At 39.2% G+C, this 24,392-nt stretch overlaps 1 protein-coding gene across 2 annotated transcripts; it reads left to right on the forward strand.

Moving 5' to 3' along the window:
- Nucleotides 1-5,211: 5,211 nt before the first annotated feature.
- LOC130086900 (uncharacterized) lies at nt 5,212-19,846 on the forward strand. 2 transcript variants are annotated; one of them, XM_056253121.1, is made up of 5 exons: nt 5,212-5,305; nt 5,905-6,228; nt 11,288-11,605; nt 19,362-19,466; nt 19,664-19,846. In XM_056253121.1, exons 1-5 carry the CDS (start codon nt 5,251-5,253, stop codon nt 19,789-19,791), a joined length of 930 nt encoding a protein of 309 aa, XP_056109096.1. In that variant the 5' UTR covers nt 5,212-5,250; the 3' UTR covers nt 19,792-19,846. The 2 variants fall into 2 exon arrangements, with proteins under 2 accessions (XP_056109096.1, XP_056109097.1); XM_056253122.1 differs by having other exon boundaries at nt 19,362-19,424; nt 19,664-19,752.
- The last annotated feature ends 4,546 nt before the right edge of the window (nt 19,847-24,392 follow it).

Here is a 24,392-nt window from a genome sequence, read left to right on the forward strand (position 1 = left end):
TTTCACTGTCTGTCTTACACTTTCCTTTGTTTTACACATTTTTGCAAAATGATCTCTTCCATTGCACTTTCTGCATGATTTTCCACGTGCGGGACATTTATAATCTTTTGCAAAATGACCTGTCTGTCCGCATCTGTAGCAGGATTTGTTTGAATCAGCACTACTTTTACTATATTGCATTCGTTTTTTCTGATCTCTCACTCCTTTTCTGGACACAAGACTCACCGTCTCTTTCTCTTCAGTGTCTGGAGAAATGTGCAACGCCGCCATCTGCAGTTCAACACGTTCGCACTGCGCTGCGATTTCTAGAGTGCGAGCAAGTGTCAAAGCCGTTCCTTCCTCCAGCAGTTTCCTACGCACGTATTTAGAGCTGCACCGACTCAGAACAGCATCCCTAATTTGATTGTCTTTATCAGCTCCAAAATCACAATCTTTTGCCGCTTGCCTTAAACATGTGGTAAACTGTTGCACGGTCTGTCCCGTTTTCTGCTTTAGCTGATAAAACGACTGTCTTGCAAACGCCGTGTTTACCTGAGGCACAAAGTATGCGTTCAGTGCTGTTACTGCCTGCACGTAACCAGTTGGCCCTCCTGTGTCAGCGAGTGTGGAGAAAATATCCTGGACATCTGTCCCAGCGTGATGTAAGAGCAAGGCTCGCCTTCTTTGCTTTGTAGCGTCAGGTGCATCGTCAGTCAGGATCAAACCCTTTCCATCGGCAAAAAGTTCGAATGCATTTAACCATCTTGTCCATCGCGGACCCAACGTGGCTGGATCACTGTAGCAGTCGAACTTAGGAACAGTACCGTCCATCTTTAACGCGTGCTGTATCAGACTTCAGTTAACTGAGATAAACTAGTCGGCGTGACGCACCTCTAACTCACTTTCAGATTCAACTAACGAGTGAGTCCTTGTTGTAGCATCCTCGTCGCCAATGTTATATACTTTCTAGTTATTTCGGATCGAACCACACAGACACCAGATATAACTTCCATCCGTCCTTTATCTCCACTTTGTACCTGATGACGTCGATGACGTCACATCAATACACAACACTATGCTGTTTATTTTATTAAATGATATTTTATTAGGAAATCGCGCTGAAGAAGTCTCGTCCCGAACACATCGCGATATTTGGCACCAGTTCACGACACGTGTGCCAGATGTTGGTAAGTAGTCGCAAAGCCCGTCTACGGAAAGCCTGGCCACTCCCTATTAAGTCCTATTGTACCGAATTTTGGTTGTAGTTCCACCAGAGTTCCACTGGGGGCGATCGTCCGAGTGCAGAATGAATGGGAGTCTATGGAGCTAAACGGCTAAATTTGTCTCTTTCACCCGATTGCCGTTGATAAATCTCAGATTTGATTCTAGGTTTTGCAAGTTCAACATGTGTTATAGGTCGAAAGTTGAATGAACGAGTACTTATGTCCTTTCGATTTCTTACAGGTTGAGTTGTTGTTGCCCATAACACGCTAGCATTCTGCTAATGGACGCTGATTGGTCAGTGAAGGACTGATTACGACCAGAGACACCGCTTGATGGCATCCGAAGCGGGACCAATGATAAGGCGGACTTAACTCTTCTAACTGTGTTGTATATCAAATCAACTGACACAACCCTGTCTATTTTTGTTAAATTTCAGTTTTATTGATAAGTAATAGCCATTATAACAGTATAAGTAGCCTAAAAGGTATAAGAAGTAATACAAAACAATAAACAAAGTAAACGATTCAGACAAACATACAGCAGGATACAACGTTAAAATAGCCTAAATATAAAGTTATGAAACTTCACTTTGCCTTCAGCCAAAACGATTTGCCAGGGAAAAAATGATAGATCAACTTGTTAAATCTTGTGAATTATTAAGACTTTGAGACTATGTTTGTACTGATTGAGCTATGGGTTTTGTAAGAAAAGGTTTAAGAAACAACAAATGCTTGATAGAATGTTTGATTTAGGGTTAAAACCAATACATACATACCATTGCGAATATTTGCCTTTGCAGCTTTCCGTCTCCTCAGTTAACTTCTCCTCCAACAATAATGGGTCGACTGAGTCCGAAAGGCCCTTTTGGTCTTTTCTGCTGAAAAAAGAGAAAATAAAATATCATTATGTATAATATATAGGATTATTTAAAGGAAAAAGTACTGATTTAACTTACAAATATTGGATGTTACATTATTAAGCATTAAAAGCATGGTAAGTGTTGTGATTAGTAGGCATTTACAACAAAAATCACTTTAAAACTACCAATACTGAGGTAAAAGCATGGTAAGTTTGTATTTACTGTCCTTTACTACATCCATCACAGTAAAACTAAGGTTACTGAGGTTTAAAGCATTGTAAGTTCTGTGGTTACTGTCCATTTACCACACATATCACAGTAAAACTAGGGTTACTGTGGTAAAAGCATGGTAAGTGTTGTAGTTACTGTGCATTTACAATAATAAGTATCACATTAAAACTACCAATAGTGTGGTAAAAGCATGGTAAGCTTTGTGGTTACAGTCCTTTTACCACACATATCACAGTAAAACTAACATTACTGTGGTAAAAGCATGGCAAGTTTTGTGGTTACAGTCCTTTTACCACATATATCACAGTAAAACTAACGTTACTGTGGTAAAAGCATGGTATAAGTGTTGTTTTTACTGTGCTTCTTCTACAAATACAACTTTGGAGCTAATTGTACTACTGAAACCTGATATAAATATGATTAATTTATTGAAGGTCTAGGAGGCCTAGCACGTCACGTGACAGACAGTGTTTAATCACCCTGTTTTGAATTAGACAGCAATGAAACGCAAAGCCTCCGTGGAGAGATGACAGATATAATGCAGTGACTGAACGTGAGCTAATCTGATTAACATCGACAAACAGAAAATACATTATATCAAACATTATTAATGACAGCGTATTTACGACTACCAGAGAATGTCTAATATGGGGAGAACTCCCACTCAGTAAACTTCCGGCTTCTGAACTGGTTGCAGTTCCACTCTGATTCCATATGAGGGCGCTCACAGGCGGAGTGCAGAATGAATGGAGGTCTATAGAGCTATACCCCTCAAAATCCACTTTTCTCAGGATATAATTTTTTTGTCTAGTAATTTGAATGTTGTATTCGAAAGGAGATGCAAAGAAATTACACATTACTGGGTGTTAGATTTTTTAGAGTCACTTATTTGCTTTAAAAAGTCTTTTAAAATGTCAATGACGTCATACACATCGTACGACCAGAGACATGCTTTACGGCAATCCTTTGGTGCTGTCACATAGACAGACGGGAAATTTAAAAATACTACTGTTATTGTGTCACGAAATGTAGTTTTAATAGTTTTTCAGACGACAATGTAGTTGTTTAAAGCTCAAATCTGTGGTTTATTTATAAAGATAGCGCCTGCAATCCTTTGGTGCTGTCACATAGACAGACGGGAAATTTAAAAATACTACTGTTATTGTGTCACGAAATGTAGTTTTAATAGTTTTTCAGACGACAATGTAGTTGTTTAAAGCTCAAATCTGTGGTTTATTTATAAAGATAGCGCCTATTTAAAAATTTGATCTGACGTTTTCGGAGTTGTGAGATCCAGGGATCAGCGGGCGCTCAGCGCTCATGTACCCCGCCTGGAACAGCCTCACCTCGGCTAGTGCGTCTGACGGTGTGCCGCTCGCTAGTCTAGTGGGTTAAACATGAGATATAATTCGTCTTGTGTATATCTAACGGGCGATCTTTGGTCTCATTAATCTATAATTTTTTCCCTGGCAAATCGTTTTGGCTGAGGGCAAAGTGAAGTTTCATAACTTTATATTTAGGCTATTTTAACGTTGTATCCTGCTGTATGTTTGTCTGAATCGTTTACTTTGTTTATTGTTTTGTATAACTTCTTATACCTTTTAGGCTACTTATACTGTTATAATGGCTATTACTTATCAATAAAACTGAAATTTAACAAAAATAGACAGGGTTGTGTCAGTTTATTTGATATACAACACAGTTAGAAGAGTTAAGTCCGCCTTATCATTGGTCCCGCTTCGGATGCCATCAAGCGGTGTCTCTGGTCGTAATCAGTCCTTCATTGACCAATCAGCGTCCATTAGCAGAATGCTAGCGTGTTATGGGCAACAACAACTCAACCTGTAAGAAATCGAAAGGACATAAGTACTCGTTCATTCAACTTTCGACCTATAACCCATGTTGAACTTGCAAAACCTAGAATCAAATCTGAGATTTATCAACGGCAATCGGGTGAAAGAGACAAATTTAGCCGTTTAGCTCCATAGACTCCCATTCATTCTGTTCATTAGTTCGTCTCTTCGGTTTCGAGTCGTTCGTTCTTCAAGTCGAGTTTTTGCAGATATCTTTTGCTGATATCTGAGTTTCTGACAGAGAATAAAAATCAGCTTGTTGAAAATTTCAATTCTGTTTTATCATTGCTCATTTGTTTTTCAGAAGGCCACACCCCCTGTTGTGATTCAGTTGAAGCCGTGCTGCGATTGGTCGTCACTGCGCTGATGGGCGTGGCTTCTGCGGCCGCTGCTGTTCTTCTGGTCAATGACGTCAGAGCTGCAAGAGCTAACACGGAGAAAACTGAAGAGATATCATAAAAAATGTATATAGTGTTGGTGTCACACAGTTACATGGTTTAATAAATAATCGTATTGTTAAGTGTAATACCAAAGCAAAACCAATAGAAAATAATTTCTGCACCACATCAACCTGTGACGTTACAAACAGTAAATTACTGTTGTTCTATGGTTTGTTGCTGTAAATTAATTTACAGTTTATTACTGTTAAATTAAGTTTCACTATGTTTTTTTCATCTTACACCTTTAACCCTTTTAACCCCACAGCAAATTCCTCGGGGTTTAATGAACAAATGAGTCCACACTAGAGTGTTAGAGCAACACTGAAGAAGTGGTGAAGTTAATGATCTAATTAAGTGATTAATTAACTGATGATTGAGCATTAGTAATGAAGACCTGCTGTTAACAAGCAGAATGACTGAAGGAAAGCAGTTTACAGCATTATTGACACGATGAACCATGGCAAGCAGCCCCCCCCCCCAGCAGAAAAATAGCACTGTTGCAAAACCGGACCACGCCGTCATCACAATACACACTTGCTCACTCAGCCGAGACACAAAGACAGAAGTACGTGGATTTTTTTTCTACATAACTTAACTAGAGTCTACATCGCTCTCAGAAATTTTTTTTAACCCCTATTTCAAAACTCAGAGCTGTCTGAAGAAAATGTTAAAAGGAAAAACATTCGTTTTTCTCTGGCTTTACTTTTGCCGTCTGGATGGTAAGTTACAGTACTAACATTATTTTGTGTTCTGGTAGAAGTTAGAGATTATTAATAGTACATCAGTAAACAAAGTCAGAAGAAGTGCTCTCGCTTTTATTCCTAGATATTACTATGAGATGTGGACTGGATTCACGTTTGTGTTTCAGATACAGATTTAGTGCATTAGTCTCATCAACATTAAACATTTGTTTTTAAATGATTTGAATTTATCAAATCGAAGCTATAACATACCAAACATGACATCTGTACTTTCAGTCAGTAATTCCTGTTTGATGGCACAAAAATTTGAAGTAACATGTATGATCTCTAATGAACTTCAGTTCCCCCATCAATCAAAAAATAAATAAATGGGGATTGACACTGTTCTATGTACTTTCCGAACTCCTACTGAAACAAAACTTAAAATGTAAAATATCTGATATGAATTCAGATATCTGTATTTTGCACCCGGACATTAATTTTCCACACCACTGTTTCTATCTTTTACCTTTCCAAAGTTTGCAATCATTTCAAAACTACTTTAAACGTGAGTTAAATCAGTATTACACTTCACATTAATATGTGTGCGTGAGAGACTGTGTCTGTGTGTTCTTCAGGAGTGTTTGCTGATGACCTGAAGTCAGTGATGGAGGGAGAATCTGTCACTCTACAGATTAATGCTGCTGAAATACAGAGAAATGATGTGATAAACTGGAGATTTGGAACTAACGGGCCTCTTATAGCTAAAACCAGTGGAGACAGTGGAGAGATCAATATGATCCCTAATGTTCCTGATGGGAGATTCAGAGACAGACTGAAGCTGGACAAGAAGACTGGATCTCTGACCATCATGAACATCAGACCTGATCATGCTGGAGTTTATGAAGTTGACATCAGCCGCAGCCCATCGTCTACATACAGATTCACTGTTACTGTCAATGGTGAGTACAGAAATACAGCTCACATATATTACAGAAGTGCCATTTTATTGTCAGAAGTAGAGAAGTATTCATTTTAATGTTAATTCCTCTCAATACTACAAAATATATTTAATTATTTGTGATCTTTGAAAGTTCTCTATGGCACAAATCCATTTTAAATATGAATCCATTTAGGCTTCTAAAAACTGACCATGAGAAAAGCCTCTAAGCCCCTTTCACACAGCGCGTTGATCCCGGGAAAATGCCAGAACGCCTTCTGTGTGAACGCAAACACGACCCGTGATTGATACCGGCATCGATGCCGGGTTGAGGACCTAGTAACATTGCCGGAATCAGTCCCGGAACGCGCTCTGTGTGAACAAAAGCCAGGACCAATGCCGTAAGGCATGGGTCACCAAACTGTGCAGCCTCTCTTCTCAACCCATAAATAAATCATCAATCCACAAGTTTATAGTTTTTTTCTCTCTCTCATTAAAACTTAATATGTTCATCAGTGGTTACAGTCTATATCAAGCAGGGAGACGTTTGTGTGCATTTTATTTTGTGAAATCACCGGAGTCTGCAACGGCGATAGATTGAAGCGCGCGTCCGAGTGAAGACTGCGTGCGAGCCACAACAGAACACTGTATCCATGACACTGATGATAACAGCGGAAACGAGCGCTCAGCTTGATTTCAAAAACAACAGCTTTAAGCGCTAGATCTCTTATTTAATAGCAAACTAAATGAAGGCTCTGCTAGTTAACTGGAAATGTTTTATTTATTTGTATTAGATACATCCGTGCCTTAATGTTTCAAAAAGTGGTGGGGGATATATCCCCCTGAGAAAAAGTGTATTTTTATAATTTTGCAAGGGTTCTATGACATTAGTATATTTTTTTTACCAAAAAAGTTTAAGCGATTTGAACGTTTCGTTTTTGTTAAAACCCGAGCAAAGAACAACACTTGGAGAGGTTTCTCCGTTGCTCTGCATACGTCATCTCCTTCATCGCTCTGATTTAGGTGTATCCAATTGCGCCCAGAGGCATTTGAGCGAAGTCCGTTGGTGACGCCCCTTTGGAAATGATTTGTCTATGAAGCTTTGCCAAGTGTTAGAGCAACACTGAAGAAGTGGTGAAGTTAATGATCTAATTAAGTGATTAATTAACTGATGATTGAGCATTAGTGATGAGGACCTGCTGTCAACAAGCAGAATGACTGAAGGAAATCAGTTTACAGCATTATTGACATGATGAACAATGGCAAGCAAAATTGCTTAAATCACCTTTCTTTACCATTCTGACATTCAGTTTGGAGTTCAGGAGATTGTCTTGACCAGGACCACACCCCTAAATGCGTTGAAGCAACTGCCATGTGATTGGTTGATTAGATAATTGCATCAATGAGAAATTGAACAGGTGTTACTAATAATCCTTTAGGTGAGTGTAAATTATATGTATTTATCAAATCTAAGCTATAATACCAGACATGACATCTTTACTTTCAGTCAGTTATTCCTGTTTGATGGCAGAATTGAGTTTATTAGGGGTGAAATGATAGCCTGACTTTGTCATACTCATATTCTAGTCAGAATGTGAGTCTGATACTGCTCCATTGGGCTGTGATTATGGGGCGTGTCAACCAAACCAGGAAATAAAAGGCCTCTGCACTCAATTGGATAGACCTACAACCAATCAGAGCAACGGAGTAAGTGACGTATGTTGAGAGATAGATTAAAGTTGATAGATTAAACTTTTTCCGAATCCCGTAGGATAGGAAGGATGGCAAAACATATTTTCCATCAACAAATGCCTTTTTTTGCGGTTCTCTGTTCCTCTTCTAAAATGAATGCGCTGTCTATATCTTCTATAACACACGCGATAGCGGAATAAACACAACTCAATTCTCCAGCGGCAGCCATGAATTCAACCCAAGCGCTCTGATGACGTGGATGGTTACGTTACCGTTGCTCACATAGATATGATGTCTATGGTTGCTCATCTGTCCATCATCGTATAAAGCCCCCCCTGACAATTTGATTGGTCCGAACAATTTTTGATCGGGCATAATAGCTCCTCAACGGTTCGAGTCCAGACCGAACTTCCCGACCAAAAATTGTTGTGGGCGGGGTTCGGGCTGGCAGCCAGGCTAGTGAAATGGTTCACAAAATTCACGGTTCGATACGATACACTTGTGTCACGGTTCGGTATGTTTTCGATACAGCAAAAAGAAAGAAATGCCAGAGAAAGTTCCTTGATTTATTTATTTTTAATTATTTTTATTAAAACATCATAAAGTAGGCTATGATATTTTTTTTTTACTATGAGCAATGATGGAGCTATACTTGACTTTTCTTATGAGCATATAAAACAAAACAGCTCCTTGGAAAAAAAAAATTGTAATATTGTAGTAGGAGTAATAAACAAAGGTTTATCTTAGTTCAGATTAACATTTGAGGGCAGTAACTGTATTCATTAAGTCAAAATAAAACCCACGCAATATTACTTGAAAGCATTATAGCCTGCTTTTCCTGCCAAACTTCCAAAGTTACAGTTCGTGTAGGCTACAGTAAATCCACGGTGAATGTTGCTGATCTGTGGACACTGAATAGTTCATTCATAACACAATGTTTCTTCCTGGTTTGCACGTCAACGCTGTTTGATCCGTTAATAACGGAGAAATGTGAATGCTTCTCACTAGATCTCGCAGCAATGTTATTACTGAAGCCCTGTTCACACCGCCAGCGTCACGCAGCGACAAAGCGACATGATCCCATCCATTTCAATGGAGCGCTGGCGACATCCAGGGACACGAGCGACAGTGACCGTTGGTGACAGAATGTGGGCGTGTCAAGCGACAAGAGACAAGCGGCAAAAGTTGAGAATTTCAACTTTATGCAAATGAGAAGCGATTTTCGCGAGCAACAACCAATAGGAAAGAAGACGTTCAGTCAACGTCTCGAGTGCAGGCAAGACAGACGATTTCCAGGACGATTTCACGGTTTTATATGATTTGACTGTAACCACATACATGGATATAGTAAAATGATTCATAGAAAAGAAACTGTCGACAGTCTTAGTGAGTTTAATTAATTTATAGTTAGAGTGTTGTAATTTCATGATGCAAGTTTAGCACTGTTGCAGTTCATTTTACAGTGTCCCCTGCATTATGTTGACTATTAGGGACAAGAAAATGTATTATTTGTCAAATTTGAATGACGTTTTAGTAATTTATGTCAGTATGAGTGAGTTTAATTTGTTGATCGATCGTTAAATGATTTCCACTGAACACTGCTGTGGTAATATAACACTCTCCCAACAGCATATTTCTTTTGAGCCTAATTCCTAGTCAAATTAAAATGATATATTTGTATATATCACTTGTGATGGTATTTTGTATAGATATGGCCAGACGTGCAGTCTACCAATAACATTAGAGCGACAACACTAGGAACGCCCACAAGCGACTTCACAGTACAGAACCTAGCGACATACAGCGACAAAGTCACTGGCGGTGTGAACGGGGCTTTAGCGCTGTGTAGTAACAGTGTCGCTTGACAAAATACACGAAGATCGGCTCGTGCTGCATATGCCTATGTCACACTTCCTGCTTCCGGAACGCGGAGTAGGGATACAGAACTTCCGGTCAACAGTATTTCTCGATAAGGATTTAGATTATCAGCCATAATGTCTAAACCATCCGAGGTAGACTGACCACGAACTATGAGGTTGTGAAACTAAGGTTTTTGCTCCTGTAGAAGCTATAAGTTCGTATGAAATTAACCTTGTTTTAAGAAAAACATGTTTTATCCGCGATTTTATGAAAAACTACACTACCCACAATCCTAAGCGTAGCAGCAACGTCTGCTGATTGGTCCAACTCACTGTTCCCATAGAAACCTTTCTGGCGAACGGCTAGAGCTATAACAACGTCATATGGGACTTCAGGCAGGGTGCGGAGAGATTTGGTCCAGCGGTATCTATCGGACTCGCCATTGTAAAAAGCCAACCGGAAGAGCCGTATTCCTAAAAGACGTACTTCCGGTCTTCAATTTTTTCGTGACAAAGGCCTATTGGTCCAAACCAAGCGTGCCACACAAGCCCTCAAAGTGAAGCCAAAACGTCTCGATCGCCCCCCGGTGACCGGTCCTAGTATAGGTCATAAACCCCGTCTCCCCATGTAATTCAATGGGATGTGAGACCAACTAAACAATTTAATAACACTTCAAATATTTGTCCAAAGGTGGTTTGTGTCATTGGTTGTAGTTTTTATCACGCTATTGTAAGTTTCTGTTTTAAAAAGAAGTTTTTTAGTTTTTGATGCAGTGGTTAGACATCATTATTGACAGCTGTGATTGACAGGTTCACTGAGCGAAGTAGTCACTGAAGCACCAACGGACTTTATTTCGGGACTGTCACTGAGGAGATTGTATTTACTTTATTTTAACAAGCCTTTTGTCGTACTGCAATCAACATGTCATATCTCAATATGTTTACAGTCCGTGAGCGACATCTCCTCCCATCCGTTTTCTGATTGGCATTTCGCAAGGATTCCTGGGTAGTTAAAGTGCGTGGAGCCTGCATCTATGCAGGCTTCGTGGAAGACCGCTTCAAGGGTACAAAGGGGGCGCTGCTGAGCACACTTCAGAGCGTTAAAATGCTAAATGGGACGCCTAAATAATGAGAATACCCTAAAATAATGTTTAAAATACCCTAAAATAATGTTTCCAAAATTGTTTCAGTGGTTCATCAAGTCGTAACAGGGTGAAAGGCCCTTATGGCTCCACTTTGCGGTCCTATATCTGCCACGTTATGTAAGATCGCCAGATCGGGTCGCGTTTCTGTAGTTCTAATGAGACATAAGAAAACTAATTTGACTTGCTTTACGTCAAGCGTAACAATAGTCTTTATTTCGTTTTTCTTCGTTACTGATGTCACAATAGATCCTACTTTAATGAAATCAGCCGGTGCTGGATAAACAGCGAGCGTGCGTGCAACAGTAGGCTGCGGTAGACTAAATTATTTGGTATTGGTGCTGCTTTATTATGTGTGAGTGAGAGACTGTGTCTTTGTGTTCTTCAGGAGTGTTTGCTGATGGACTGAAGTCAGTGATGGAGGGAGATTCTGTCACTCTAAAGATTAATGCTGCTGAAATACAGAGAAATGATGTGATAAAGTGGAGATTTGGAACTAACGGGCCTCTTATAGCTAAAACTGATGGAGTGACGAGCGAGGTCTTTTATGGTCCTAATATGAGATTCAGAGACAGACTGGACCTGGACGAGAAGACTGGATCTCTGACCATCATACACCCCAGAACTGAACATTATGGAGTTTATGAAGTTGAGATCAGCCGCAGCATCTCGTTCTCTACACACAGATTCACTGTTACTGTCTATGGTGAGTAGAGAATTACAGCTCACTCTATTATATATTACAGAAGTGCCATTTTATTGTCATAATTCTTATCAATACTAAAAAATATTTTTTTAATTATTATTTGTGACCTTTGAAATTTCTCTATGACACTGCAATTCCATTTTAAATAATAATCCATAGAGGCTTCTATAAACACTTAAAACTGACCATGAGAAAAGCCTCTAACTTTTGAAGTGTCGATAATTTGTCCTTTTCACACCTGTCATACTGTCATAGTAGGGATGTCAATTTTCACAAATTCCAATGATCGATCGTAATTTAAATTAACAATCAATTAATCGACTAATCATTATAGCCTTTGTTGTAGAAATTATAATAGTAATTTATTCATAACAGATATCATAAGAGAGAGAACCTATTCAATGTGTAAAAGTATATGTGTGTACGTGCTTGTGCGTGACGTTTCAGGAACATATGGGACAGGACCTCTGACCTTAGGGATGGTCAGATTTGGCTAGTTTATTTCAGTGCCAGTTTGTGTCCTTAAGTAGAAACTGAACAGAATTGGGGACCTTATCTGAGTGGGTGAAAGGTACAGCGGGCGAGGAGGAACCTTGAAAAGAGTATAAAGGCTGTCTCATGTCTTCCTGTTGCTCACTTCACAGGGTAACTGCTGTGATGGCGACTGGGCCTATTCTTGCAAGAATAACATATTTCTCTTTTTATTAATTTGACTCTGAGTGTCTCTTATGCAGTGATGATGTTTAACAGAAGTTTTGCCACAACACCTTAATACTGCAATATGAGTCTGCTGCAGTGGCAACAGACAGAGTAGGCCAATCTCAACAGACTGGGTCATCTGACCAATCAGAGCAGAGTAGACCAATCTCAACAGACTGGGTCATCTGACCAATCAGAGCAGAGTACCAATCTCAACAGACTGGGTCATCTGACCAATCAGAGCAGAGTAGACCAATCTCAACAGACTGGGTCATCTGACCAATCAGAGCAGAGTAGACCAATCTCAACAGACTGGGTCATCTGACCAATCAGAGCAGAGTAGACCAATCTCAACAGACTGGGTCATCTGACCAATCAGAGCAGAGTAGACCAATCTCAACAGACTGGGTCATCTGACCAATCAGAGCAGAGTAGACCAATCACAACAGACTGGGTCATCTGACCAATCAGAGCAGAGTAGACCAATCTCAACAGACTGGGTCATCTGACCAATCAGAGCAGAGTAGACCAATCTCAACAGACTGGGTCATCTGACCAATCAGAGCAGAGTAGACCAATCTGAACAGACTGGGTCATCTGACCAATCAGAGCAGAGTAGACCAATCTGAACAGACTGGGTTTAGAGAGAATGAATCTTCGAATAAATGTTCAATGTTCATGTTCAATGTTCATGTTCAAAATTAAAGTGTTTTTTGACATTGGATGCATGTAAATCTATTGTAGACAATATACAATTATATGAACCTTTTAAAAAAAACATAATAGGGACACTTTAAGTAATACAATTTGCAGAATGACAGTACATATTTAATAAAAAAAAATGTTTTATGTATTTTTACAGTATTGTTTTCTACAGGTCAAACTACAGAAGGCCTCATTTTCAGATATGGAATATGAATGTAGTTTCATCTGTTGGATAGAGAGTGTGTGCATTAGAATGTGTGGATGTTTGTGGTCAATATGCTTTTGTGTTTGCATGTCTTGAAGCGTAAATAGCATGAGTGTGTGTTCCTTTGAGCCGTCTGGGGTTGAAAGTACTTCCACAATTTAACTTCCTCGTATGATTAGCAGTTTACTTTGGAAAAAGTACAAAATCAGTGAATGCTTATATCTGATAAAAAAATAAAATAAAATAAAAAACTGTGATATCTGTGAATGTGAAATATTAATATAGTCTACTATGTCTATGTTAAATATAAGAAGGATGTTCAGCTGCATATGCATCTCTCTGTGTCCATGATTTGCATATTAAAGCTGAGACCTTGCAGATGAGCAAGATTAAGTAGAAGTTATTTATAAGAATTTTACACAATTCTTGTTATTCTGTGAATAATTTTGCTAGCTTTGTTGCAACCGCTAGCGTGTCATTATAAATACTTACCGCCACCATCATGTCATGTGACTGATTCTCTATATTAAAACTTCCTTCAGCAGACTGTGAAAAACACATGATTATCTGACACCATTAAAAGGCTCCAAGAAACTTTACCACTTTTATATAGTCATTAATGGAAAGAGATGCTTTTTAACTGCAAAAGTTTATAATTAAAGTCTTTTTTAAGGCTACGCTAACAACTAAACCGCGAGCTCCTGTTGAAATGGGCTGTTCTTTGAGCCCTGCTCAGGGATTGAAATAGTTGTGGTAAAAAGTGATGTCCGGAGAGGATGTTTGCACAATATTTGCTTTTAACAACACTTTAACGACACAGGCTTGATTAAACAATCAAGAGGAGCAGGGTGTTTGTCTTAGCAGAAAAATACAATACAATCACATATTCCTCTTGATTGTTTAGCACACATAGGATCATGTTCAATCTTGCTGTTCCTGAGTCTCTCCATCGCCTACTTGCCTCTCGCTCCATCACATAGGCTATAGGAACACAATGAACATCGTAGAGTCATTAGATGTTGGTATTGATGACTTAGTCCTGCTGTACAAGACACATCTTGCTGATTCTCTCAATCTTCTTGCACCTCTGAAGACACGCCTAGTCTCCTTCACTCACTCTGCCCACTGGTTTACACCTGAGCTTCATAAAATGAAGGCGGCTGGACGTCAGCTAGATCCTCAGTTCAGTTCAGTTCAGTTCAGTAATACTTTATTAATCCCCAAGGGGAAATTCTTTGTCACAATTGCCCACATATATAATAAACAACAATAAAAATATAAAAACATTCCCGTTATTTGGATTTGTTATAATAACTATTAATTAAATCTAATGTTCAAGTGAACAGGGAAATAAATAACAACGAGAATATTACCCATTCATTTTAAAAACAGATCAGATTAAACAGATAATGTTGCACAGCAACCAAAATATTAACTATTTAAAAACTAACTAATGGTTCCTGTGTCAGATACTTAGAGGGAAGAATAATAAAGCTTGATGGCCACTGGCAGAAATGACTTCCTGTGGCGCTCAGTGGTGCATTTTGGTAGAATAAGTCTTGCACTGAAAGTGCTCCTGTGTTTGAGTAGCAGATCATATAGTGGATGGGAGACATTATCCAAGATGACATTCAGTTTGGACAGCATGCTCCTCTTTGACACCACCGATAGGGAGTCAAGCTCAACCCCCACCACATTACCGGCTTTACGGATCAACTTATTCAGTTTATTCGCATCTGTCTCCCTCAGTCTGCTACCCCAGCATGCGACCGCATGTAGGATAGCACTAGCTACCACCGATTCATAAAACATCCTCAGCATCGTCCTGTCAATGTTAAAGGACCTTAGCCTCCTCAAAAAATAGAGACGGCTTTGGCCCTTCTTGTAAAGTGCTTGAGTGTTCTTGGCCCAGTTCAGTTTATTATCTATGTGCACTCCCAGATATTTATAATCCTCCACAATGTCCACAGGGACCCCCCAGATTGAAACAGGGGTCACTGGTATCTTTGTTCTCCTAAGATTTACAACAAGTTTTTTGGTCTTTGTCACGTTGAGCTGCAGATGGTTCCGATCACACCATGTAACAAAGTCCCTCACCACAGCTCTATACTCAGTCTCGTCACCCCTACTGATACATCCAACCACAACAGAATCGTCAGTCGGTCAATCGTCGATCTTCCGACTAGAGCGACTTAGTCGGAAGACCGGCCTAACTGTTCATGCCCTGGCATACCCTGGAATACAGTGAACATGTTTCTATTTACAAAGAGACCATATATTACACAACCATCATTGACAAAGTTTTATAACAACCCGAAAGCTCTCTTCTCCACTATTAACAAGTTAACCCAACCAACAAAACTGTCCTGGTGTAAATCATACCTGACAGACAAGAGTTTGTTTTAATTGGGAATTTCAGATCTCCAAATTCACCCCTTTCACATGGTGTCCCCCAGGGTTCTGGCCTAGGTCCCATGCTGTTCATAATCTACATCCTTTCCCTTGGCCAGATAATACAACATTATGGTCTCAAATACCATGCAGAGGAAACTCAGATATACATTCACACCAAGCCTGCTCACACTTTATCATTATCCAATCTGGTTAGCTGCTTAAATGCCATTAACAACTGGATGACTCAACATTTTCTATTCTTATTTCCAGCCCTAATATAAAAAAATAAAAATAAAAAAAAAACTTGAAAATCTGCAACTATCTATCCCTGACTAATTCACTACAACTTCTGCTGAAGTTAGAAATCTGGGCGTAATCTTTGATCCTACTCTTTCTTTTGAGTCACATATTAAAAATATCACCAGAACATCTTTCTTCCATCTTAAAAGCATCTCCAAACTTCGCCCTTCCCTCAACTCATCTGCAGCAGAAACACTTATACATGCATTTATTACATTAAGGCTTGACTACTGCAATGCTCTACTTCACGGCATCCCGGAAAAAACCTTAAATAGGCTTTCAGTATGTCCAAATCTCTGCTGCAAGACTACTCACCCGCACCAGGCCCTGGGATCATATTACTATATCCTCCAGCAGTTGCACTGGCCTCCTGTCCATTACCGCATTCATTAAAAAATCCTTCTCCTTGTTTATAAATCCCTACATAATTTGGCCCGATCCTACCTCTCAGATCTGCTCATCCCATACCTGCAATCCCGCACCCTTTGCTCTACTGATACATGTCTCTGTGCAGTCCCCGCATCTCGGCTTCGCTCCATGGGTGGCATTCAGTACGGCAGGTCCTAAACTGTGGAATGCCCTGCCGCTTGAGATGCGCCAAAGCACAAGTATATCCATTTTTAAAACTAAGTCAAAAACATATATTTTTTGCTTAGCTTTCCTGTCAGCTCCTTGATTTCAATTTACAGTCTTATCTTTTTTTCTTTTTTTTCACCTTGTGCTCAGTATACTCCTGTATGCCCTTTGAGTGTGTTTGTTTCCTGTTTTTTGGCATTTTATGGACTTTGTATGTTATCTATGTAAAGACTCAAGGGCGGATCTAATCCATGGGGAATTTGCATATCATAATTAATAATTGGTAATTAATAATTATTCATACATGTTTGGATTAGATCAGTCTTACATGTTAATAAATCTCCCGATAAGGGATGATATGTCATTTTATCTGCATGCATGCACGTGTATCCCTGCAATTAACCACAAGTTGATTGCAATTAATTACACGGACCACGTTCTACAAAACAGGCAAAATTAATTAGCTCAATTGTCACGATAATATTTGTGGGATTCACAATATCATCTTACTTTATAGGATTTTAGGAAAAGCAATTCTGTGGCCACAAGAATTGGGTTTCCTGCCCTATAAACAAATACTCTTTAAAGTATCGTTAATTTGTAAGCTTATAGCTAAAGATCTTTCACTTAAGGGACTTGAAAATGAGCAAAGAGCCAGTAAACAATCAACATGAATATAATGAATTTAATACGGCAGAACTATGTATTTATTACGGTTACATGGGATATATGTATTTACAAACATAATAAACAAACAAACACGATAAGGCATCGATGAACGAGAAATGCATAGAGTTTGGACAATGGAAACACGTATGAGAGAGAGAGAGAGGGGGAGAGAGAGAGAGAGCATTGGCAACATTCACCCGGACAGTCACCTGTCTGTAACAACACGAAAAACATCCTCTTAATGCTTCTTAGAAGCTCTATAAAGAGATATACTTGCACAAGTTTCTTGGTCACTCTGTGTCGCGGCATTCCTGCGCGGCCCTGTCTGGCCGCATGCGTGAGCGGAGTCCTTTGTGTTGAACGGAGGTTCAAAGTCTTTGGGGTAACATTACCCAAGGAAAATAGTTCGGCTAAGTTCGTTTCACTTCGTGGAAGTGAACTGAGTCGACTACGGAAAACAAAACTTTGACTAACAAAGAAATAAAGATCTCTACGGGGAAATCACGCGGAGTTAACGTTACATCTTTGCATGGCTGGTGAAGAAGTGCGTGTGTGCCTCTCGGTGCGGCGCGTCACGCGGTCACGTGCGCGTGTTTCTCCTTCAAAGCGAGCGCGCGCTCGTTTAAAGGTCCCTTGTAGTTGGATTTGCTGAAGAGATATGTCACGCGGTGCTCTTTTCACTTGTCGATCGGAATTAAACCCGGAGACTTGTCTAAAACTGAAAAACACAAACTAAACTAGAAACAAATAAAAGAAAGGCGAAGAGCTCGCCCGGAGGCGAGATGCTACATTATGAAACGAGGACAGGAAGGGAAGAGTGAGGAAACGTCATTTATCAACTTGGAGAAATCCAGCCTCTTCCTGTTGGCTTGGCCAATTAGAGGGTTGGAATTTCACAGACGGGACTTCGGTTTTTATTGCTCTTTGTCTAAGAGAGAGACATTTAAAACCCTAATTTCGTCGGGTGTTTAAGAGCAGAATCTTCACAATTATTATAGTCCTATGCGTCACACAGTTTTAGCAAGATGTGATATACATGGCTAAATGTGGAACGAAGATTGGAGCTCAGAGAATCCAAACTTGCCTCACATGGAGTTGGTTACTCATAGTTTGCAAAGTTTGAAACCTTATCCCATTAGAGTTTCCCAACAACATAGATCAAACACCTAAAAGACAAATCGTAAGATGAGATTGGATACATTGTTCGTACAATTCAACAAACACACATAAAACACATTGAATATATCTGGTTAAATGTCTTTTAAAGAAAAGAAGTTCCTTTTCGCTGTAGGATTCACTTCCTTTGGGACATTCCAGTCCGTCATAAGATTTCTGTAACTGGACACCACGCTCACTTGTGGGGGATGCGTGTGTGTGTGTTAATTTACATTCCAGGCTTTTTGGGGCTGAAGGCTTTGGGACTTTAGAAAGGATGTATTTAGTTATTCAGATTCACCCTACGCTCAGTCCTTACATCTATGTCCCAATCTGATTCGTACTATCAGTGAATTCAGTCAAGGATTTAGCTGCATTGTGTTTTAGTAGGTCTTTAATTTGACCGATTTGTACAGTGTCCTTCCTTGGGTACCTTGAAAGGCACTTTTCTAAATAAAATGTATTATTATTATTAGGACACAGGCTTGCCCAAACTTCTCTCCGTGTTTATCTACTTTACTTATCCAATAAACCTGGCATTGTAAACTGCAACGATTGTTGGCACTTTGATGAATTCATGTTCCAGTTTTGTAATCCGCTTTGGATAAAAACATCTGCTAAAAGCATAAATGTAGTCATGGTGAAACAAGCTTTGTGAACCAATGCTCTCTCTCTGAACTGGATTGGAAAAGGATTATTAGATTAATCTGGTGTATTGGGCCATCTAGTGGCCACAACGATAATACGTCATTTTATTCTTTGATACCATCCATTTTACACTGTTTTCATTTTTTATTATATAATTTATGTGATGACTCTTATTATAATAACTTCTGTGATAAAGCGCTTGTGATGCTCAGCTGTTGATGTGTATATAAAAACATCTGCTAAAGGACTAAATGTAAATGTGGAGTGAGTTTCACACAGTTAACATGTGGTTTCTAAATCCAGCGCATTTACGTCAATTTATATTGTACGTTCATCAATATGCACTGTCCCATCCAAATAAATAAAGGAAATAAATAGATTTTTTATTTTTATCATGTTTTCCAGCTCCTATCCCTGATCCTGTCACCAGCAGAGATCCATTCTCATCATCATCAGGATTGCCAAAATGTGAACATGTTAACATGACTGAACTGTGCCAGACATGTGCAGGTACCTTAGTGGTCATATGGGCAATTTGTGCATTAAAGCATTATTAATGTAAAAATGAAAACTTACTCATGTCATTCTAAACAGGTTTGAGTTTTTGCAGATATATTTGAGGATATCTGAGTTCTTGACAGAGAATTAAAATCAGCTTGTTTAAAATCACAATACTATTTTATCATTTGTTTCATTAGTTTCTCCAGAAGTCCACGCCCCCTGTTGTGATTCAGTTGAAGCTGTGCTGCGATTGGTCGTCACTGCGCTGATGGGCGTGGCTTCTGCGGCTGCTGCTGTTCTGCTGGTCAATGACATCAGAGCTGGAAGAGGATGATAAAACAAAACAGAGCAGAAACATTGAATTTATCCAGTTACTTATGTTTTAGATAGTTTTAAAGTCAACATTTCATATAAAATATTAATGTTTTTTTCACTGTCTTTATTCAAGACTATTTTGGAAATATTTAGAAATCTATATTCCTATATTCCTTCCTAAATCTATATCTAACATCTATAAAATGTTTGATCAAGTAGTCGGAAGTTCCCCTAATTAAAACCCCATTAATAACATTTTTATGAATCTTTATGACCTCAAAATAATCATTAATAAAATTGATTTTGTTCATCAAAATGGATCATCCATTTGTATCAATCATTGATCAATCATTGATACATGACAGGATAAAAGATTATTAAGCTGCTGTTATATTGGTTGTGGATATTATTTAATTAATTTTCAGAGGGACGATGCAGTTTTAAATATTAATAAGGTGAGATAACATTCAGAGGGACATATCAATAATTAAATTGAAATGGCTTTTATGGTGTTTAATTTATATTTCTTCTGCTATTGGAAATCAGTAGTAGGCCTATAGTATACACGACAATGTTAATGCACACACTTTCTTACACTTAACGGTCTTATATACTTATGAAAAACATATGTTCATACATATATCAAAAACGAACATACACAATTCACGTTTTCAAATTCAAATTCACTATGGATATGTGCAATTTGTGTTGTGGAACAAAACATTAAAGTATGGTCAAGTCATGTTTACCACAGGCTTTATTTTACTCCTAAATGGAAAATCCCATTTTTAAAACCCCACAGGAAAATCTCAGATGAATGAGCGGCAAATACATAAAGTCAGCATCTAGTCATAGTTGGGGGCGTGGCGAGGGCGGAGTCGGCATGGGGGAAAACACCGCGACCATCGTATGTATTTGAATGACAAAAATGTCATATTGCTATAATATGTCATATAATGTCATTGACGCCTGCCGACCGCCAATGGTACATTGCAAAATGAACTGTTATGATTGCCCTTATTTAATTAAAAACTGGGTCAATGACCCAACCAAATGGCCGGAGGTGTCGTTTCCAGACTATTGTTATCTGGTTGAGTCTCCAGGTAAGTCATCGCGGTAGCTACCGGTGACATTAGCCTATAACTCAATCAACTTGCGAAGCTATACTATAAGTCCATAAAACCTTGTCACTTACCAATTGACACTAAACACAAGTGACACTAGTATTCAGAAATACAGAGACTGAATAAAGTAATCAAATGTAAAATAACACTGGGTAGTATTTTAGTCCTGACTAAATTAAATACATAGGCTATTAATCCTGATTCCTTAAAATTAAAGCTATGTTTTGACAACCAAATTAATGACAGACTTTAAAGCAACACTATGTAGCTTTTTCAACCTTAATATATTTCCAAGACCCTTGTGATGGTACATCGACTTACAATAGGTTAAATGACACGTCTGCCATAGCTTGACGTGGTCTGTATCGCTTTTACTGACACTATGTAACTTCAGGTTTCGGGTAGGAACCCGAGCACAAAAAGAACTACAAAATTCGACTGCTTTACGTCAAGCGTTACAATAGTCATTATTTTGCTTTTCTTCGTTTCTGATGTCGCAATACATCATCATTTCATGAAATCATGTAACATACTCTACCTTGTCTGTGGACATCGTTCATTCCAAAGCCGGTGCTGGATAAACAGCGAGCGTGCGTGCGACAGTAGGCTGCGGTAGGCTAAATTATTTACGACAGCGGCAATGAACAATTCCGCTTCCAACCAGTAGGGCGACCGCAGAGGAAAAGTTCCTTGGTGTTGCTTTAAGGCTGCTGTCACTGTAAGAGCTAGTGCACAGATCCTGTAGCACCAACATTATACGGTCACGTGCGATGTATGCTTAAGACACAGCCATTTTAGAGGATACTCACCAAGACCTGAAATTGACATCATTTTCGCATGTTTTTGACTGTTAAAGCGATATAATCCATGAAAAATAATTTGTGTTACCCGCAAGCTGTTTGTGAGGCGTGTGCAGCGTGTGCAGAGAAAAAAAAAACATCTCTCAGACAGCGCGCATGTACCAAATAGTTTAAGATCGCGTGAATGTTTAAACTGGTAAGACTTAAAAAACATGCAAATGGTAAACTTTAGTTACTCATGCAATGCTGGCCCGATTGTCCAAGTGACAATTCCGTCTATCCCGACTCCCGAAACGCGAGAGAGTGTATTATCGCCTTCTGCAGCGCTGAACGACTGCCTTGAGCAACCCATCTTGAGAGACGAGAGATAGAAGCATAGATATCAATAATAAAGGCTAGATGTCTTGTCCGCGCTGTTGGCCAATGGAGGTCGACGTCAGCACCTGGCGGCCATCTTGTTACAGGCTGCTCGCTCACTCGTAACATTGTGTTTTATGGTGCATGTACTTTTTAAATAACCATAACTTGCTTAATTTTCTAACGATTTTCAAACAGTTTGGTTCGTCATAAACGTCAGAGATGTAGTTATGACACTGCACACTTCTGAATAATTATGTATAAATTATGTAAACATCCAGTATTATAGCCACATTAATAACGTAAGTAAGAAACCAAACCGTTTGTAAATCTGCCAAGATTTCAGCGAGATAAGAGTATTTGTGTTCTCACCTTACATCAGGTACTACAGAATCTTCCAGAAAGCTAGCCTGTGACAAGATGGCCGCCGGTGATGACGATAAAGACTCCGCCATAAGACATCTAGCCTTTATTGTGGATATCTATGGATAGAAGCCGCAGCACCGCTGAATCACTCAAGCGGTTTGTGACATTGCGTCTCGCAGACAGTTTTATAATGACTGATTTGATTTTAGAATCTGTGTGGATTAATTACTAATACAACCTACATGCTAAAGTGAATTAATGTTTGCGGGAATTTCCCGCATTATATTATTATTTATTATTATTTATTATTATTATTTCCCGGGGACGTGGAGGCATAAAGTCTGATAAAGTAAAGGGAGAAGCCCATAGAGAGTCATAAAGTGTCTCCTGCTGCTAGTTCATGGACAGCTAATACTCACACTCTTCGTCTCTGTGAGATTCGGAAGGGAATTATTCAGATTTATCTCGGCACAGCTACTAGAAGACAGACAGGTTGCTCACGTGACATATATTGTCAAGCTCAGTTTGAGCCTGCGCAGTACGCCTGGCTACCAGCTTTTAACGGGCTTCAATTTTCTCCGTTGAAATCAATGGGGTCGCTGTGTCCATTTCTTTTGCTGTCTATGGCAGAGGTCACCAAACTAAGGCCTGCGGGCCGACTCAGGCCCGCCACCCCCCTTTGACTTGCCCCCCAGCCCCTCTGTCCCCCACTACTTGAACCGGCCCTATGAGGCAATCCACAAAAGTCGTCATGGACTAGAGCCCACAGCCCACAGTCAATTTTACTCTCTTCGACTCACTTGATGGAAACGGTGCTTTATTTGCAAATTTTTTGAGCAATATTCCAATTTTGTTATATGTGCAACTTTAGATGGAAGCTATTGCTGTATAGCAATTGACTCGTCCAAGACTGTCAGTATCAGTATTGGCCTCATCGTTGAGTGCGTAATGACACACACATTGGCTGGCTGACGTTGGAATATACACTTTATTCTGATTAAATCTTATTTCTCTCATGTTTTATTTTCTTCATCTTCATCATCAGGATCAACAAAATGTGAACATCTAAACATCACTGAACTCTGTCAGGCACATGCAGGTACTTCAGTGGCGATATTAGGTTTTAATATATATATATATATATATAGAGAGAGAGAGAGAGAGAGAGAGAGAGAGAGAGAGAGAGAGAGAGAGAGAGAGAGAGAGAGAGAGAGAGAGAGAGAGAGAGAGAGAGAGAGAGAGAGAGAGAGAGAGAGAGAGAGCCGGCCGAACTGTCTTGCTCTCTCTCTCTCTCTCCCTCCCTCTCTCTCTCTCTCTCCCTCCCTCACGCATATGAATCAAAATCAATTGAGAATTGACACGATGATAAAAGATCGGAAGACCGAAGTTTCACGTGGTGGAGCATTGTGTAGCCTACATGTGATAAAAAATTATTAACGTTAATAATTTATGCATAAGCAGCACTGACGTTAGCCAATCATAACAGTGGGCGTTAACACTGAACTCTTAAACGGGAAACACCTCCAAAACAGACTGTACATCAGAGGGGGAGAAACAGGGTGGGAAAAGGTCATAAATCACTACATTTTTAAAGTTTTTTAGTACAAAAAACTATAGTAATACTATAATTGCACCTAAGGGAACATAATAAAAAATAAAATTAAAATAAAAAAAACATGTCATGACCCCTGTAAGGAAATAGTTCACCTTAAATGTTCTCATTCAAAGTGAGAATTGTTGTGATCCTGACTAAAATCAGCCTGTTGAAACACACGATTTTTTTTTTTTTTAAATAACTTTTTTTTTCCTTCAGAAGTCCACATCTGTGGTTGTGATTCTATTGAAGCTGTGATCCGATTGGTCGGCTGCTGTTGTTCTTCTGGTCAATGACGTCAGATTGACAAGAGGTTAAAGGTGCCCTAGAATGGTTTTATTTTTATTGTATACTGTTTTCTGGGTTGCCCTTATAATGT

The sequence above is a fragment of the Rhinichthys klamathensis genome, unplaced genomic scaffold, assembly GCF_029890125.1.
Source record: "Rhinichthys klamathensis goyatoka isolate OS25496 unplaced genomic scaffold, OSU_Roscu_1.1 h1tg000103l_1, whole genome shotgun sequence".
Lineage (NCBI taxonomy): Eukaryota > Metazoa > Chordata > Actinopteri > Cypriniformes > Leuciscidae > Rhinichthys > Rhinichthys klamathensis.

Coding starts and splice junctions, on each gene's coding strand:
- LOC130086900 (XM_056253121.1), top strand. CDS start 5,251: ATGTTAAAAGGAAAAACATTCGTTTTTCTCTGGCTTTACTTTTGCCGT. Junction 5,306..5,904: donor TTACTTTTGCCGTCTGGATG/GTAAGTTACAGT, acceptor TGTGTTCTTCAG/GAGTGTTTGCTGATGACCTG. Junction 11,606..19,361: donor ATTCACTGTTACTGTCTATG/GTGAGTAGAGAA, acceptor CATGTTTTCCAG/CTCCTATCCCTGATCCTGTC.